General features: G+C 44.9%; 1 protein-coding gene across 4 annotated transcripts in view; it reads right to left on the bottom strand.

The window, feature by feature from the left end:
* Positions 1-12316: 12316 nt before the first annotated feature.
* CACNA2D4 (calcium voltage-gated channel auxiliary subunit alpha2delta 4) overlaps positions 12317-19596 on the bottom strand; it is a 325067-nt gene continuing 317787 nt past the window's right edge. For all 4 annotated transcript variants that reach the window (XM_063447669.1, XM_063447671.1, XM_063447670.1 and 1 more), the window contains 3 exons: positions 15729-15846; positions 14020-14097; positions 12317-13936 (listed from right to left, as the gene is read on the bottom strand). In XM_063447669.1, the coding sequence (XP_063303739.1) occupies positions 13850-13936; positions 14020-14097; positions 15729-15846 (283 nt within the window). In that variant the 3' untranslated portion in view covers positions 12317-13849. The remainder of the gene's footprint in view (positions 13937-14019; positions 14098-15728; positions 15847-19596) is intronic.

Raw genomic sequence — 19596 nt, 5'->3', positions numbered from 1 at the left:
AAATGTAGGGATGTATGCATTGGTGAATATGTGTAAGTAACTCACTGGATGTGTGTGTCTACAGATAGCCAGGGATGAGGTCACCATATTTTGTTTAAAGGACCACTATAGTGCCAGGAAAACAAACTCGTTTTCCTGGCACTATGTAGTCTTTAGGTTCCCCCCACGCTCATGGCCCCCCTCCCGCTGGTTTGAAGGGGTTAAAACCCCTTCAGCCACTTACCTTGCTCCAGCGCCACGCTCCCTCTGCGCTGGGAACTCTCCTTCTCCTGCTGACGTCAGTGCCGAATGCGCATGCGCGGCAAGATCCGCGCATATTCAAAATGCCAATAGGAAAGAATTACTCAATTGAGTAATGCTTTCTTATAGACGTCAGCATCTTCTCACTGTGATTTTCACAGTGAGAATTGCGGAAGCGCCTCTAGTGGCTGTCAGGTAGACAGCCACTAGATGCTGGATTAACCCTCAGTGTAAACATAGCAGTTTTAGAGAAACTACTATGTTTACAGTTGCAGGGTTAAAACTAGAGGGACCTGGCACCGAGACCACTTCATTGAGCTGAAGTGGTCTGGGTGCCTATAGTGCTCCTTTAAGCCCTGGGTAGCAAATACCTTACAAATACCTATAACAATGGTATTTGAGCAATTTTGATCTGCATTAGTTTAATCCTTTATTGATTAGAAGCAGACACATTTTGGAATATATAAAAATACAATTAGCAAAAGGATCAGCGCTAATTAACTTAACAAAAACCAAGGGTCGGCAACCCAAATAAAGGGATCCCTCTCAAACCCTGTAATATATCTAAAAGAACAGAAACACAAGAAAAATGGCTGCGCCTAAGATATATACAAATAATATTAAACGTCTATTAATAGAAATAAACAAGTCTGCTAATAGATATAAAAAAAGATAAAATAGTCTCAAAATAATCTTACATAAAAGGTACCCTTTTAGGTAGAAGTACATGGAGTAGTGATTCTAAGTCAAGCGGAAAGTTCTTGCCTAGAAGTGTATGTATGTTTCAGAACTCCTTGGTGTAGTCCATACATGACATAAAGACAAAAAGCAGAAAACTCCAATAGTGCAATATATCAACTCAAACCGAGTGGATGTAGTAAAATAACGATGCGTTACATTTAGTGAAGCTATAGCCAGCTCCAGCATGTAGAGCGTACAGTGGTATAATCCCCACTTACAGGACAATAGTGTCCACTATGGGGAAAGGTGCCAGAAACCCAGAAGAGACTAAAAAACAGCAACCAATACTGCTCTCTGTAGGATAAAAAAAAATGCCTAAAATACATTTTTAAAATTATACTCTCAAAGGTTGAGCAGACTAACTGCTCTATGAGTTAGGCACTGATAGTATGATCCCCACCTCAGATTCTTTGGAGTGAATAAAAAGTAGAAAATAAAAAGTCTAAAACAAGGGGCGGAGCCTGACTGTCATGGTGGATTGATTGAACTCCTCCACTATTCGGCCATTCAGCACAATCTACGATCTCACCTAACCTGAATAGGGTAATAGCTTGTATAACCTTTAAATCCTCGACAAGCCTGTTATGATATGCAGTGGTCAGAGACCTATCAGGAGCGTATGTACTCCAAAGCAGCTACAGCGTCCTGGAGCGCACCATGCAGGAGAGGCGGCCGATCTCCAGGTACGGAGGTGCCCAGACTCAGCAGACCCTGAACTACAGCCCCATTATCCCCCCTTGGATCGGTCGGGGTGATCCCAGTCCACCTCTGGGAGGCTTGGCGGACCAAGCAGGAACGTGTGGTGGAGGAGTGAAGGCTGGAAAACCCTACAGCGATTTACCCAAGATGGCAGAGGCCGCGTGCACTCATAGTCCCAAGGCACAACACAATGTCATGTCCAGGCTGGACCGAATATTTGCCGACTTCTGGCAGTGGCTGGAGCCCAAGGTACGCCACCCGGCTCCACAGCAAGCAAATGACCACTTACCTCGACAGCCATCTCAGACCTCTCATCAGGGACCCTCAAATCTGGCAGAGAGCAGACCCAAATAGGGCAGCGGAGGGAGCAGTGCAGCTCATCTGGATACAAGCTGGCACAAAAATCTGTGACAACGCGGACCGAGACTGGGCCCTGTGAAACTCTGTAGAGTGACTCGACAACTCTGAGAGACCGCAGATATGCGGAAGGAGAACTCCCCTTGTTATGTTCGGGCCCGAATGGCGCGCAAATTCAGAGCGAGACCCATCTTGGAGCATTGCGGGAAGTACTGTATGCAAAAGTTTAGGATCTAGCGATCACCAGTTAGTGTGGTTTAATATAAGAAAAGGGACTAAGTCACACCACACAAAAGTTTTAGATTTTAGAAAAACAGACTTTTCTAAAATTAGAATATGCGTAAAGGAATCCTTCTCAGACTGGAGCAGTTTAAATGGAGTCCAGGAGAAATGGGATTATTTAAAAGTTGCACTACTGAAAGCAACAGAAAATTCCATTAGGCGTATTAGTAAAAGCAGAAAAATTAAGAAACTGTGGTACTCCGCAGAAGCGGAAAAAATAATTAAAAAAAAATAATAAAAAGTTAGCATTTAGTAATTGTAAAAAAAAACAAAAAACAGAGTGAGGAAGATAGACCGATCTATAAGATTAGGCCGAAAGAGGCCAAGCAAGTCATAAGAGCCTCCAAAGCAAACACAGAAGAGATAATAGCACTGTCAGTAAAAAAAAAAAGGGGGATAAAACCTTTTTTAGATACATAAATGAGAAAAAAGTAAAACAAGGATTAGTTAGATTAAAAACAAAAGAAGAAAGGTATGTAGAAGAGGTTAAAAAAATTTCAGGAAGTATTACTTTACAGAGAGGGTAGTGGACGCATGGAATAGCCTTCCAGTGGAAGTGGTAGAGGTTAATACAGTGAGAGAGTTTAAACATGAGTGGGATAGGCATAAGGCTATCCTAGACTTAAGATAAGGCCAGGGACTAATTAAAGGTATTTAGAAAATTAGGCAGACTAGATGGGCCGAATGGTTCTTATCTGCCGTCTCATTCTATGTTTCAAAGAATCCTAAGTGGGGATCATACTACCAGTGCCTAACTCATAGAGCAGTTGGCCTGCTCTACCTTTGTGAGTCTAAATTTGTATTTATTTTAAACCATTTTTTATCCTACAGAGAGCACTGATGACACCCACATCATATCCTGTAAATGGGGATTATACCACTGTACTCTCTACTCACTGGAGCTGGCTATAGCTCCATTAAATGTGAATAACCATTATTATTTTACTACATCTACTCTGTTTGAGTTGATATATTGCACTATTGGAGTTTTCCTCTTTTTGTCTCTTTATGTTATGCATGGACTACACCAAGGAGTTCTGAAACCTACATACCTTTCTAGACAATAACTTTCCACTTGACATAGAATCACTACTGCATGCACTACTACCTAAGAGGGTACCATTTATTCAAGACTATTTTGGGATTATTTTATTGTTTTTATATCCATTAATAGTTTTTTTTCATATATGTTCATAGATGTTTAATATCATTTTTGTATATCTTAGGCACAGCCCTTTTTCTTGTGTTTCTACATTTTGGCATATGTCATCAGAGGGGTTAACAAAAATAGCTCAATTTGACCAGTTTTCAGGCTGTGAAGATGCTTTAGATTTATGAATACTGACACAGTCATATCTAAGTTTCAGCAGATACACGTAGCATAATTGTTTCTCTGCAGAGTTAAGTGGGAAGCCGTGCGTAAATCAGTGTAAAGTTTTATATAGTTTCATGACTAACAAATACAATGATTAATAACAGGCTGACTTCATGCTGAGATTCTCATTTTAGTATAAATAAAAACACCGGCATGAAGCTTGCTGCTCTGCCTCTGTTACTTCATGAACACTATAACGATGAGTTGTAAACTTGAAGGGTGCGCTTTGATATCACTGCTTGTATTTCTTCCATTTTGTGTAACAGATAAAAAAAACAACTCTGTAGATGAAGCATGTCAAACTCAAAGGCTAACATGGGCCAAATAAACAAGGTTTCAGTTTATGTGGGCCGTTAAAACACAAAAACTTCAGTTTTCATATAGACGTAGGTTTATTTTGCAAAGAACAGAATAAAAAAAGTTGCCTAACTGACACTGGACGTCCTCACGCTCATAGGGTTTCAAAATAAACAAAAGAGCAAATTTATTATAAGGAGAAGTGCATTTGCATATAACCAATGTTTCAGTCAAACAACCTTGACATATTAAGAAAAGTTTGGTAATGGGACTGAAATGGTGAATGGGGAGCGTTCAGTGACCCAATCTAACACACTGCCACTCTTCCCATTCTAATACACTGCCCCCAAATTCAATAAATTGCACCCAAATCCAATCTAATACACTGCCCCCTCCACCCAATCTAATACACAGCCCCTTAAAGGACCACTATAGGCACCCAGACCACTTCAGCTTAATGAAGTGGTCTGGGTGCCAGGTCCATCTAGGATGAACCCTTTTTGCTGTAAACATAGCAGTTTCAGAGAAACTGCTATGTTTACCTATGGGTTAATCCAGCCTCAAGTGGCTGTCTCATTGACAGCCGCTAAAGGCGCTTCTCACTGTGATTTTCACAGTGAGAAGACGCCAGCATCCATAGGAAAGCATTGGGAATGGTTTCCTATGAGACTGGCTGCGCGCATGCGCATTCAGCCGATGACGAAGAAGAGGGAGGAGAGTCCCAGTGCCAAGGGAGCCCAGCGCTGGAAAAAGGTAAGGGATTACCCCCTTCCTTCCCCTTCAGTGCCACAGGGGCACCCTCAGAGCACTATAGTGCCTGGAAAACGAGTTTGTTTTCCTGGCACTTTAGTGGTCCTTTAATCTAAGACACTGCACCTCATCCCTCCACTCTCATTTAATACACTGCCTTTCTTCCTCCCCTAGTTTAACACACCACCCTCCCTCACCCCAATTTAACACACTGCCTTCCCTTTCTACAATTTAATACACTGCCCCCACTCCCACCACTAATACACTGCCCCCCATCACCACTTTAATACACTGCCCCCACTCCCACCACTAATACACTGCCCCCATCACCACTTTAATACACTGCTCCCTCACTCCCCCAAATGAATACATTGCCCCTCCCACCACTCTAATACACAGCCCTACTCCATCCCCCAAATTAATACAGTGCCCCCTCCCTCTCTCAAATTAATACAGTGCCTACTCCCTCTCCCAATTTAATACACTGGCTCCCTCCCCAATTAATACAGTGCTCACTCCCTCCCCCAATTTAATACACTGGCCCCCACTATTGCCAAATGATTATACTGCACTCTCCTTCCCTCAAATTAATACACTGGCCCCCCTCCCTCCAATTAATACAATGCCCCCCCTCACCCTCCTAAATTACAGTACACTACACCGGAAAGCCTACCTTTAAGATGAGCCGCCCATCCTCTATAACCAGCTCTTCTCTGCAAGCAGGGCAGACCTCCTCTGGCACTGCAAGCAGGAGGCAAGAGGGAGTGGCTGGCCTGATTTGCCAAGTGCCCATGGGAGGGAAGTCAAGAATCAGACAGTAAATATCTTTCCTGTCTGGCGGCTGGTCACAGCCACAGCACAAAGTGGCCCCAGGGCAGGCGGGCCGCAAATATATCCATTGTGGGCTGCAAGTTTGACATGCTTGCTGTATATACTCTTAGATATTGCTGCCAAACTATTTCAAGCATTCCACTTAACCAATCAATGCCCTCATATTACTCTGTATTAATAGTCTCACCTCTGCAGTGCCCACATTCTGCTTCTCAGCCCTTAAATCCATCTATATCCTCCTGAGACCTAGCCCATTAACTATCAACCCCTTCTGTATTGTAAAGAGGACATCCTGGGCTTTCCAGTTATATATTATGTGATAGGCTGGAATACTGGGAGCTTTCTCTTCCTTTTCAACACAAAATGGATGGTATATTGGAAGACGAAATAGGGGAAGGAGGTGGAAGCTATAAGGGAACACTCATAGTGGGGTTTACCCACACAAACTACCAAGGTAGTGAAAGAGGGGGGGAGAGAACAGTTGAGTGCCCTGAGATGAATCAAAAATTAACTTTTAATGGATATGTTTAAAATAAACGTACAGTGCTATATATATCAAAAATTAGAAATTAGAGAACGGTAGTAACCAATTTAAATTAATTGTAATAAATACATAATGTAGTGTGATATCTATTGGTGCTTAATTTTTGATATATATAGCACTGTACGTTTATTTTAAACATATCCATTAAAAGTATATTGGAAGACATTTTATTTTCTATGGTTCCCAGGAGGATATTGGAAGTTCCACCAGGAATAGGGTCTTAAATTCCTCCTGTATTTGTTTGTCACATTTTGTATTTGTATTGTCTCAGACATATTGTACCTTTCACTTTTTACTTGTATCAACTGTACCCAGATTGTGTTGGTACTTTACAACTAAAGTATAATAATAATAATTTTGTATATATTGAATTTTATTAAAGACACGGAGGCTCCTATTATGCATAACTCTTTCTTTATTTCCTCAGCAGCAAAGATAGAGGAATATGAATATTGTAAAAAATGAAAGAAAAAACAGTATAGATACACAGGCAACCAATCACACAACAGAGGAAGTGAGTATATAAGGCCTGTGTTTCCCACAATCCCCCTCTTTCTTTGCTGCTTCCTCAGATCAGCTAAGTATTTTATCTTGCTCTACATGTTCTCAGCATTTATTGAATTTATTGCATTTTACTGCTGTTTACACTTTGCTCATTTGATTGTGTATCTTATTTTACTCTCCTGGTGTGCCTAGTGGGTTTCCCATCCCTCTATTACTGTTTTTTCTCCGCGGAGGTGATTTTCCCCTTGCCTCCCCTGCGGCTTGTTCTTTCCCCGCTGGGTGCTCGCTCGCAATCTTTCCGTGGGCGGCTGTTTGCCGCGGTCTGTTTGTTCCGACCGCGGCTGCATGTCTCTCGCCCTCTCGGCATCCGTGCCGCGGGGATAAGGTGCACGCGCCCCTTCCCCCAATAGGTCCGGACCGCAGGAGCTATCCGCCGGCCTCCTCGTGCGGCGGCCATTTTGGAGGCGGAGCTTACTCGCGGCCGGTTCCACTGTCTTTCTGCGGCTCGCGGTCCGCCTGCTGTCCGCCTCTGCTGTTCCCTGGGTCCCCTGGCACACCTAACTGCATCTTTTTCCCTGTTCTCGTGGGTTAATCAACCCTGTTGCTCTACATACCCTTTTCAACGTAATCTGTGAGTAATTGTCCCTTCCATTATGCAAGACAAGGATGAAGGGCAGGAAGGCCCTACTGGCACCTTTTCTCAGGATGCTCCAGAGGGTAATATAGCTTCTCAGGAATTCCATGCCCTCTTGGACGCCACTATGGCTTCGTCCTTGCAGAAGGCCTTTGCCTCTGCCATGGGAGCGGTGTCCACATCGTTTTCCCAATCTCTGCAGAATATGCTTTTGCCCTCGTTGGCGGCTCCCTCCCCCCTGGGTGATGGGACCCCCCCGCCGGCCCCCGCCATGCCTGGGGCCCGTAAGGCAAGGGCTAAGGCAAAACACGTCAGCTCCCACTCCCCGATGCGGGCTATGCCTGCCATGATGGACTCGCTTGACGCGGTCACAGACAGCGCGCATCCCACGCGCAAAAGAGCCCCTGGCCGGGCTAAAAAGGCTAGATTATGGAAACGGGCTAGAGCCCTCAATGATGTGTCGGATTCCGACCGGAGTGTGGAGAATGAGTCTGACGCTATGGAGTATGACTCCTATGACGAGGATGGTTCGGACGAGGACTTGCCCCCTACGGGTGTAACCCCCTCGGGTTCCTCTGCCGCTACCAAGGGCCTTGTTCAGGACCCCGCTGGGGATAGTAAAGTGTTATTTGACCCTCAGGGTAACCCCCTGTTTGACCCTGACGACCTCCGCCATCCTCGGTCAGCTGAATGGGTTCCCCCAGAACACATAGCCCAATATGTGGCCAGACGCATGCGTACCCCCCTGTCTAAGGAAGGTCGCAATAAGCTGCGGGCAGAGTGCCCCAGGCCTTCCCTCCCGGGCTCGGCCTGCAAGACTCCCGATATTGACCCCCAAATTGCCCAGTTTCTGAATAAATCTGGCTGGAAGTCCAAAAAGGGCCTGGACTACTCCCTTAAGGGCTGTCAGGACAAGATCTTGGATACCCTGGGCCCACTTTCGAAGCTCTATGAGTTGCTTGACGCCACTAGAACTGGCGATTCGAATTTGGACATCGATGTAGCCATCGGTTGGGTACAGAGGGCTATATGCCTAGTGGGGAATGCAAATACCGCCATGTCCTCTGAGAGGCGCAAGGCAATTCTCCTCAAAATTGACCCAAAATTGGCTGCCATGACGGTAGCGGAGCCGGACCCTTCCGAAGAAGGAGTCCTGTTCGGTAATTCTTTCGTTAAGGACCTGGGGTCTTACGTTAAAACCTTTACGGCCATAGACAAGGCTCAGGCGAACATGAAGCGCATGTTCGCGCCCAAGGTTTTTGGAGGGGCCGGGCGTAGCAGGAACCGTCCACCCGGCCGTGGTTTCCGAGGCTCATTCCGTGCCTCCAGAGGTTCCTTTTTCCCGTCCCGGGGATTTCAGGACTCAAAGACGCCTCCTTTCTTCCCGGCCAGAGGGAGATCTTGGGGCTCCAGATACCCCCGCGGTGCCGCTTCGGGCAGACGCCCTTATGGTGAGTACCCCTTCTTCCCCTGTCGCTCACGGGCGGGTAGCGGGGAGGCTGGCTCTGTTCCACCAAGGGTGGGCATGTATTACTTCGGACGCTTGGGTCCTCCAATGTGTGAAAGGTTATCACCTAGATTTTGTCTCTCTGCCTGTCCAATCTTATGTCCCCAGAGAACTGTCTCTTCCCCCAGATCAGGACAGGATGATCTCCGCGGAGGTCGAGGAGATGTTGTCCAAAGGCGCCATAGAAGAATTGCCGTTCGCCGCTCCGGGCTTTACGAGCAATCTCTTCCTGGTACCGAAAAAAGGGGGCGGAGTCCGTCCAGTGATAAACCTCCGCCCTCTCAACGCGTTCCTTCGCTACCAACATTTTCAGATGGAAGGTATCCACTGCCTCAGGGACCTCCTTCGGCAGTCAGACTGGCTAGCCAAGTTGGACCTGAAAGATGCATATTTCACGGTCCCGATAGCGGTAGCCTACAGAGACTACTTACACTTCACCTGGCACGGAAGGCGTTGGCGCTTTACCTGCCTGCCATTCGGCCTTTCCTCGGCTCCTTGGTGTTTCACCAAGATCATGAAACCTGTAATGGAGTTCCTCCGCACCCGTGGAGTGCGATTGATCATTTACCTGGACGACATTCTAATCATGTCCCAGTCCAGAGACCACCTCCTAGTACATTTGAGGTGGACGATCGATCTGCTTCAGAACCTGGGTTTCATGGTCAACTGGGACAAATCGGTCCTGGAACCCGCTCAGTCGATGGAATTCTTGGGTTTCAAGGTGGACTCCGTCCGCCAGTTTCTATACCTACCGGACTCAAAGGTGAAGGCCATCAGGAAGGAGCTGCGAAGGGCTCTTCGCGTATCAGACCTGTCCATCAGACAATTGGCACGAATTATTGGCCTCCTTGCGGCCTCCATACAAGCGATATTCCCGGGCCCGCTGCACTATCGTGCCCTCCAGAGGCTCAAAGGTTCACACCTCCGGTCGGGTCATTCATACGAATCCCGAGTACGACTGGACGAGGAATCCAGGGACGAGCTGGCGTGGTGGCTGGCACACATGGAAGCCTGGAACGGAAGGGCCATCTTTGGTTCGGTACCGGACGTGGTGATCGAATCCGATGCCAGCTTACACGGCTGGGGTGCTCGCTGTGGCGACGTTTCCACCGGAGGCAGATGGTCCGAGATCGAGAAGTCCCTACACATCAATTGCCTGGAACTCTTAGCTGGGGCATTCGCGATTCGCAGCCTCACCCCAAGACGAGCGAACTGCTGCGTTCTCCTCAAGATGGACAACGTTTCGGCGGTACGCTATATAAACCATCTCGGGGGCACCAAGTCCAGGATGTTAGCCCTGTTGGCAAAGGATTTTTGGCAGTTCTGCCTTTCCAACAATGTCTCAGTGACGGCGGAACACATTCCGGGCCTAGACAATTCGGACGCGGATTGGAACTCCAGACATTTGAGAGACTCGGGAGACTGGCACTTGCACGTTTCGGTATTCAAAAGCCTAGACAAGCTTTGGGGACGGTTCAGGATGGACTTGTTCGCGTCCCGTCTGAACACTCAACTACCGGAGTTTTACAGTTGGAGGCCGGACCCGGCGGCTGTGGCGACAGACGCATTTCTCCAGGAATGGCCATCGGGATGCCTGTATGCGTTTCCCCCATTCAACATGATCGCCCGAACGATCTCGAAGTTGGTTCGTCACGATTGTTGCCTGACGCTGGTCACTCCCCTGTGGAGATCCCGGCCTTGGTTCCCACGCCTGTTGGAGTTGTCAATAGACTATCCCCGATTGATCCCGAGCTTCCCGGACCTTCTTCTGTATCCGGACGGGAACTCGCACGGTCTAGTGCTCCTGCAGCAACTGCCTCTGGTAGCGTGGCTCCTTTCAGGGGAACCTGGTCTGTCCCAGATGTTCCGAGGTCAACTCTGTCCCAGATGTTCCGAGGTCAACTCTCCTGCTCCTCGATAACGCCTGGGCTCCCGGTACAAGATCAGCCTACCGGGCCTCATGGAAATCTTGGTCTAATTGGTGCATGGAACGGGCAGTGGATCCCATATCTGCACCTCTCCATCTGATCCTGGAGTTCCTCACTTTGTTATTTGATGCGGGCAAGGCATACCGCACGATCAACCTTTTCTGCTCGGCGATTTCGGCCGGGCATAGTGGTCTAGATGGTTCACCAGTCGGCAGACACCCTTTTGTATGTCGTCTTCTCAAGGGTATCCGTCTCGCTCGCCCTCCTAGATCCCGTTTCTCTGTCTTCTGGGACGTCAACATCATGTTACAGTTCCTATCTTCATGGTACCCTAATCATGAACTGAGTCTCAAGCAATTGTCCTCCAAACTGGTGATGCTTCTTTGTTTGGTTTCGTGTAAAAGAGTGTCTGATGTTAGGGCCCTTGATTGGGACGCTATTGCTTTTACCCCGGAAGGTGTCGCTTTCAACATATCCAGAAGGACAAAATCGGCATCCAAATCGTTTGTGTATCCTAGGTTCCCAGAATGTCCGGCTCTATGTCCAGTTGACTGCTTGAAGGCTTATCTGGACGCTACTCAATCTATCCGCTTCTTGGACCTACATCCTTTATTCGTGTCTTTTAAAGCGCCTCACCGACCTGTGTCAACTCCGACTCTGGCGCGTTGGGTACGCTGGCTTTTGTCTTCAGCAGGTATTGACACTTCGGTTTTTACACCTCACTCTGTTCGGGGCGCCATGGCTTCAAAAGCGTCCGCGGTCAGCTGTCGACTGGAGGACATCATGCGTGCAGCGGACTGGTCTAGGGAATCGACCTTCCGCGACTTCTATTTCAGACCTATTGAACATATCGCATCTCAGGTGATAGCACAGCTTTAAACTTGCATAATAGGAGCCTCCGTGTCTTTAATAAAATTCCCAGATTTTACTATTAACATGACGTAAAGTCATGATTTTATTAAAGACACGGAGGCGAGTATTATTCCCTCCCACCCTCCCGAGGTGGGTTTTTGGGATGAGATGCTATTGGATTCTTCGGGTAAGTTCAATTCGGTCTGTCTTTTGTTATGGTTTACGCACGTCATTTATATGTTATATTAATGGTTTTCGTTATGTTTTTCAGATTCCAGTTTTTCTATGATTGGAGTTATCGACATTATGTTTTTGATTAAAGTTTCTCTCATTGAATTGCCTACAGTTTGTTTTGGTAAGTTTACAGTTTGAAGTCTGGATATTACCATATTTCTCTCTCTCTTTTAGCTTGATGTTATCGGTTGGTTGCCGTTTACTGTTCTGGACAAGTTGGATTTCGTTCTTCTTACCTGATCTTCGGTTTTCGCAAGAAAGAGGGGGATTGTGGGAAACACAGGCCTTATATACTCACTTCCTCTGTTGTGTGATTGGTTGCCTGTGTATCTATACTGTTTTTTCTTTCATTTTTTACAATATTCATATTCCTCTATCTTTGCTGCTGAGGAAATAAAGAAAGAGTTATGCATAATACTCGCCTCCGTGTCTTTAATAAAATCATGACTTTACGTCATGTTAATAGTAAAATCTGGGAATTTAGACACTAAATAGACAAAGGAGAAAGATATAATTCAAAACATTTAAGTAAGGTGATTTATGAATGGACTGTCATGCACAAAACATGTGGATATCAATGTAGCTTTCAGGAAGTTTAGCTAATGATCTAATATATCGTAAGCTTGCTTTAGCAGGGCTATCAGTCTTCACGTATTGTTTCAGTTAAATTCCACATGTAAACATTTTTAGTCAAATATCCACATTTTCTTATTGTAAAGCGCTGTGGAATATGTTGGTGCTACTAAAATGATGATGATAATAATAATAACTTGTGATCAAAATGCACACTTTGCATGCTATGCCTACTATCTGGTGATTGGCGGTGGCCATCTTTGTAGTTTGTGAATTTCTGCACCTTGACAGTGTGTATACAAAGGCCAGCATTTAATACTAAACAAAGAGATTTGCCTGCAATGTGGCTAAGAAACATAGCACCAAAATGGGACATTGTCACACCATTGTCCCTTTAAAATCTTTTCTAGTCTGTGGCACACTTATTAATCTTAAAAATGCCAATTTAAGTTGGAATTCTTTATATTTCAAAGGATTTATTTTCAATGCCAGGTACAATTCTAATACATTTGAATTCCTTGATAATTGCAGAACAAATATCTCCAGACTGTGTGACGGGATGCTTTGAGTGCTCTGGGTTGCAACAATATGATAGGGGAACCTTTTTCACCCCAAAACAGATTGTTCACTTGTGATGAGGAGGTCTGGAGATGCAATCCATGATGATTAGGTTGGGGATAGCAGGAGATCTGGTTTCCCTCAATCAAAAGGTGATAGTGCCGGACAAGGCATGCTATCACTCTTTGTCTATAATACAGTGTCATAAAGGGAGCAGAAGATGAGTGCACCACCAGTAGCACAAGTGACTTTCTCAACACGGTCACCAAGTAAAATTTGCTTGCAGGGTTTCTACCCCCTCCCCATTAGTCATAATTTTTTCAATCCACTACAATACAACAGAAAGTCTTATAAAGCGTGCTAACAAGCCCCGTTTTGATGCCATCAGCTGGATATTCCACAAGTTATATCGATCTATATATGAAATTATCCTAGAAATTTTTGAGCCCTATAGAAAAGTGCACTATAGCAAAACAGAGACAGTCCAGAAAGCATGGCTTACTGTGAATTTAACAGAAGGGCGTCTACGGCCACAAAGAAAATAGAGAATATCTTGCTGTACGAGGGATAAGGTCCTCTCTTAGTCTTCATACTTGGTGGGTTAGACAGAATTATAACAAAAGTTTGTTTTAGTTAGCTGCATTGGACCCTAAAAGTGCCAAAGGTTTTGTAATACCATGCAACTTCACAAGGCACTAAAGAATTACAGGTTCCTTTATAAAGCAGATGAGTGAAGCAGGTCTAGTGAACTGTTCAGTTCCACTGTGATGTCCTCCTGGGCGCTGCAGGTTCCTTGTGCATGTTGCATAGATAATTAGCCGCAACCCCTTCATTGCAGTTCGGGTAAAATGAACAGAGGGGTCTTCATAGGATGATGGATAACATCCAATAGTCATAAAGCAAGACCTTTCTCGCAGTCAGCGCTGGGCGCCAGAAAGTATTGTCACCGCAAAGACACAGCAAGTGCTCCAAGAAGCAATGAGAGGGAGGATGAAAGTCCAGACACCCCGCCGCAATCCTGAGCATTTTCCTGCAACAGGGAAACAACAAAAAGGTCATAATTTATAATCTCACTAGAGAGCATTTCTGCATGACCAGTCTTTTGCCACCTACCTCTGCATGGAACGCATGACAGGAATGTGGCCGGCGTCTCAGTTTCTGGGAGCGCATGCGGTCACACTTCACAGAAGCGTTATGTGCGCTGGAGTCATGGAAATAGTAACAAGTGTATACAGTGACTGTGTGCTGTGGGAATGGTTATGCGACAGGAGAAGGAGGCAATAGGAGAATATGCATGAAACAGGTAAATTGTGCCAAAGGAGGAGTAAGAACCCCCTTGGCTGGAGACAATTTAAAATGTTGCTTCATATTACCGAATTAGTGTGGTAGTGTTCTCCTTATCAAAAGGCCAAGAAGAGCCCTAGTTTATATCAAACTGTATCCCGACAGTTTGGTATTAAACTTGGGAATGACACCACGGGATCTCTTATGTTGCTTGAAGGAACACTCCACGCTTGGATTGTGACTTGTTTTTTTAATACACAATACATCAGGGCTTGAGAAATCCAGGTCGCCAAGGAAATTCGGCCTGAGGTGAACGGCCTTCTAAGATTGGAGGTGGGCAGTTAGCTCACGGAGGGCTGAGGCAGGTAGGAAGACGGGCAGCCAGCTCATGGAAATCTGAGGGAGGTGGGCTGACGGGCGAATGACTGAGTGCGGTGGCGGTGCGGGAGCCGTAATCTCCCTGCTCTGCTCCCTCGCTCTCCCTCCAGTGTTGCCAGGAGTCGGGTTATCATGTCAGTACGCATAACTAACAGATCTAGGGAACAGAGCAGGGAGATGACAGCAGCCACACCGGACCCCAGGGAAAACTGACAGTGTTTACATTAAGAAAGTGTGCAGAGACAGGATATAGACTTCAGAACAACTACATTAAGCTGTAGTGGTTCTGGTGACTATAGTGTCCCTTTAAGAATTTTATTTTTGATGTTGAAAAACCTGTCTCCTAACTTTTTTTGCTGACTCCTAGATTCCAAGCAAATTTGTCAAGACCTGTAATACATTAAGAACTATGCAAAAGAAAAACAAAAAAATAGAATACCTACATGTGTAGTTCTCATGTTTTCTGCAAATACCCAGACCAAGGAAGTAGTCAGCCAACCCTCGTCTCCCTGTTATTTTCACTTTGGACTATTATGTACACCCCACAAGCCATGCTTACGGAAGCTTTATGAGATATATATAGTAAAAAGTGCAAAAACAGTGGTGTTCAAAACTGCTCCAATGAGAAGACAATCAATAGTATAGTAGTTTTTAAACACTTGTGAAGGGAGACCTCACAACCCTCACCAACAATAGAACGTGATTTAAAAAAAACTAGATTAAAAGTGTAAAAACTCACAATAGGGCATTATAAGTGGAGTGCTACCTGAGAAGGCAGACCTGCATATAAAGTGAGCCTCAATTTTAGATGCATCTTTATGTGAGTGCATGTAATACTACTTTCCTGTTACACTTTATTATATACAATCTGCACTATATATTGTTTTTTGTTCTTATGTTACATATACTGTCGATTGTACTCCCTCTAAATTATTTATACAAGAGGGTAATATATCTACCTTTAGTTTTTATCAGTACTCCACTTTTGGTTTATATGTGTTTTAACTTATAATACACTATTGTGAGTTTTTAAACTTATCTAGTTTTTTTTCTAGTTTCTATGTATGCAACCACACAACACTTGTCAGTGGAGCACCTTATAGTCACTATCACTATTATTGGCATGGACAAGCATTGTTCACTTTGATTGACAGGCTAAGGATATATTTGACTTCTTTGGCATTTAATGAAACAGGAGGGAAGATGCTGCAATCACAGGTGGAGTCACTGACCAATAGCAGGAGGTTACTGTACGGGACCTGGTGAACCACGAACATCCTGTGGAGACACAAGCAAAACACATTACAGGGAGGGGGAAACAGGCAGAAATGTTATAGAGGAGAATATGTCCATCTATGGAGAGTTCAAAATGTAGGATGTAGTGTTGTAAGTGCACAAATACTTACAGTACGTGTATAATAGAGGGAGTGAACAGAGTCATAATTTAATACACATAAAAAGGCTTACAGGGTTATTCACAAAATTGAGAATTGTTGGGAATTATTATTGAATTTCAATTTTATCACATGACAGGAGGCTTCATATTTTGCATAACTTTCTTTACTTTATGCCTCAAGCAGCACAAGTCAATCAATACACTTTAAACCAATCAGTAACAGGTATCACATCCATATATAAAGCCCTGACAGACACATGACTTCCTCTTTCTTTGCTGCTTACCAGCCAAGGCACAGGTCAGAGTATTTTGCTCCAAACTGTTCTACTGATATTGCAAATTGTCATTAGTTAATCATTTATTGCTTAACATTAAATTTTGCTCCAAACTGTTTTTATTAATATTGCTATGGTCCCTCTAGTTAGACACCTTATGCTAGACATTCAGTTTTAATCCAAACTGGTTTTCTGGATATTGCAATGGTTACTTTAATTACACTTTATTAGCTTGTCCTGTATTTTTGACCTAAACGCTTTTTTTATTATTTTGCACTTGCCTTCCATTTGGACTTGTATAGTGTGATATTCTCCCCCTGTAACCCTTCCCCCGAATTAACCCTGTATTTTCAGCTTTATTAGCCTGTTTGGTTTTCTGTTGCTGGCACCTTTTCTTTCCTATGCTTTACTCTGGTCTCGCACGGATCACAGCTTTTTACCTCGATCACGGTTTTTACTGCGATCACGCTTTGTTTAATTCACTGGTGCTGGGACTTCAGGGCAGGTCTCTGGGGGTTGGGGGTGTCGGGGGGACTCTGTTCCATACCGTCGGGCCGCGATCGTATCCTCGATCGCACAAACGGCGGCCATCTTGAATCTTGCGGTACTCGCGAGATTCACATTGGCCATGTTGTTTAGCCAGTTCGTGATTCCCACGAAATGGCATCTAGATCTATACTGTTTAAAATATTTTTCCTGAGAAATAAAAGTATTACAAGTACTTTTCAACTCAATACTAATACATATCATGGGCATGTGGAATAAAGGTTTTATATGTACCTTTTCTGGAAGATTATGAAAGGACTGTTCACTGCTGAGCTCTATACTGTCATATTTCATTGGCATGTGAAATAAAAGTTTTATATGTAACTCTGCATGAATATGTAGGACTGATCCCTGCTGTGTGCATATAGAAGATGCAGTACTCATGTCTGCTGGCAGTTTGCGCTATTCTGTTCTATACAATTGACATGTTAAATAACAGTTTTATTTCACGTCTGGAGGATTGCTGTGGGCATATAGTGGATGCATTACTCTATCTGCTGGCAGGGAAATTAAATAGAGCTGATAACTTACTCAGCTCCCTACTCCCACTGGACCTCACAACCACTGGATACACTCCTTCCCCACAGGGATACACCTTCCAGGACACAGTAGTGGAGGCACATAATGGAGTGATTAACAGGGGTGACCCCCCTTACGCTGGGTGACCCCCAAGCATGGCAGACACCTCTCCAAAGTGACATTGTGGTACAGGGGTGACCCCCCCTTACGCTGGGTGACCCCCAAGCTTATCTGGTTCCTGTCCTAGTGACATACATATACTGGGGTGAACCCCCTACGCTGGGTGAATCCCAAACAAATCTTATTCCGGTACTAGTGACATACATATACTGGGGGGAACCCCCACGCCCTAGGACGGGCTCATATCCACGGAGTACGATCTGTTACTGTATGCACAGACCGGGACACACTGGGTACATGTATATCGACAGAGCCAGGAAGGAGAACTCACGGTGCTGCCAATTCTCCATAGTACTATATCCCAGTATGTCGTAAGTGGGGGCAATAAGTGTACTACCATACCTGTCACCTGTTCGGTACCCCACAGACCGAAAGAGTATCCCAACATGCAATAAGAGACATACATACAGGGGTGACCCCTCTACGCTGGGTGACCCCCAAGCGAGTCTTACTCCGGTGCTAGTGGCATAGGTACAAAGGGGTGAGCCCCTGCCGGACGGGGTGACCCCCCGCGCCCTTTCTAGGGCTTCTACCTTCAGAGTACGCTCTGTCATTGTATGCACAGACCAGGACGCACTAGATGCATGTATTCCGACACCTCTATGCTTCAACTGGGGGATCCGTACGCCCTTCCCTTAACCCCTTAAGGACCAAACTTCTGGAATAAAAGGGAATCATGACATGTCATGTGTCCTTAAGGGGTTAACCGAGAAGGAGAACTCACAGTGTTGCCAAAACTCCACAATTCTAGGCCATATAAGGATGAACCCCTTGGATTATACATATTGAGGCTTTCACGTTTCCCATACTCGGGCTGTGATGGAAGGCTGTGTAGGATCTGAAATGCCCCTTTTATATTCCTCATTTTAAATACCCAAACCAAGTACTGTGAAAATCAATGTTTTGTATACCGTGTTTAAAGATATATTTTTCTATGCTTTAAGATGACCGATGGCTATGGAATTTGCTGAGCTCAACAGAATGACGATACCTCCCCCAGAGACAAACACCCTTATCACCCTTAAAGAATAAGCCATGTGTCAACAAAGGAAGAAATGAGAAGACACATAGCAACTAAAAGTATCCAATGAAAAGCTTACAACACAATTCAACAAAATGTTTACAGCTTAGGTTATACAATGTATATGTGCTGAATGGGACAATTTGTGGCTATAAAAGCCACGTCCAGACTGCTGTAATACAGAAGGATTTTCCTACTGAACTTACGTGTCAGTGTGATTATTTTCTCTCCTCATGCATGAGCTATACCTTGAACGTATTGATTAGGACTGACAATATACAACAGAGGGCAAAAGAATCTATTTCAGCTTGGTGCCTAACGTGGGGCCGTAGCCTGTGTTGGTCGATGCCGAACAAGAGAGGAGGGGGACAAGCTGCGAAGGACAGAATAGGAGACTGATCACCTCCGTGACACGGTAAGAATAACCCCCTTTGTGTCTTATTCAGCCGTTGTCTGTCCTTTGCAAGTAAGTCCACGACTCCCAAGGTCGGCTCCGGCGGACACCAAAGACAGGTATATCTTGGCTACGGTCCAGTTATTTACAGAACCCATTACCTGCCTGTTGTATGTTGTCACTATGTTAGGTTAAATCAGGACAGTGTTTTGTCTCTTACTCCCTATGTGAGAACTGTTCCAGATACTTATAGATATTTCCAAAACAAATAAAACAGGCGGTTTTATAGTGAGTACTTAATAACAGAGGGGAAGGAGTCCACAAGTGCGTGAGTGCAGGGACTAACTATACAGAGGGGAAGGAGTCCACAAGTGCGTGAGTGCAGGGACTAACTATACAAGGTGAGGAGCCCATAAGTGCATCTGTGCAGGGGCAGGTCTCCCATTTGGACCCCGGGATTGAAGTTACAAGAGATATACGTCTGGGTGTTAAGGAACATTCTTAAGAATCAGTTTTTACTGAAGGGAACAAGGAGAAATCACCTACCTGTTTATTGATTTCTGTGTTTCTGTTTCTGTTTTATGTCCTATTGATAAGAGGAGAGAGTGTCATACTCCCCTCGAACCGTATGTAGATCTATACTCAGTTGAGTCTATAGATCCGGTGACCGGTCTACGTTTTGGGAAGACGCACGGGG

The sequence above is a fragment of the Pelobates fuscus genome, chromosome 3, assembly GCF_036172605.1.
Source record: "Pelobates fuscus isolate aPelFus1 chromosome 3, aPelFus1.pri, whole genome shotgun sequence".
NCBI lineage: Eukaryota > Metazoa > Chordata > Amphibia > Anura > Pelobatidae > Pelobates > Pelobates fuscus.
This window is presented reverse-complemented; position numbering and strand designations above follow the sequence as displayed.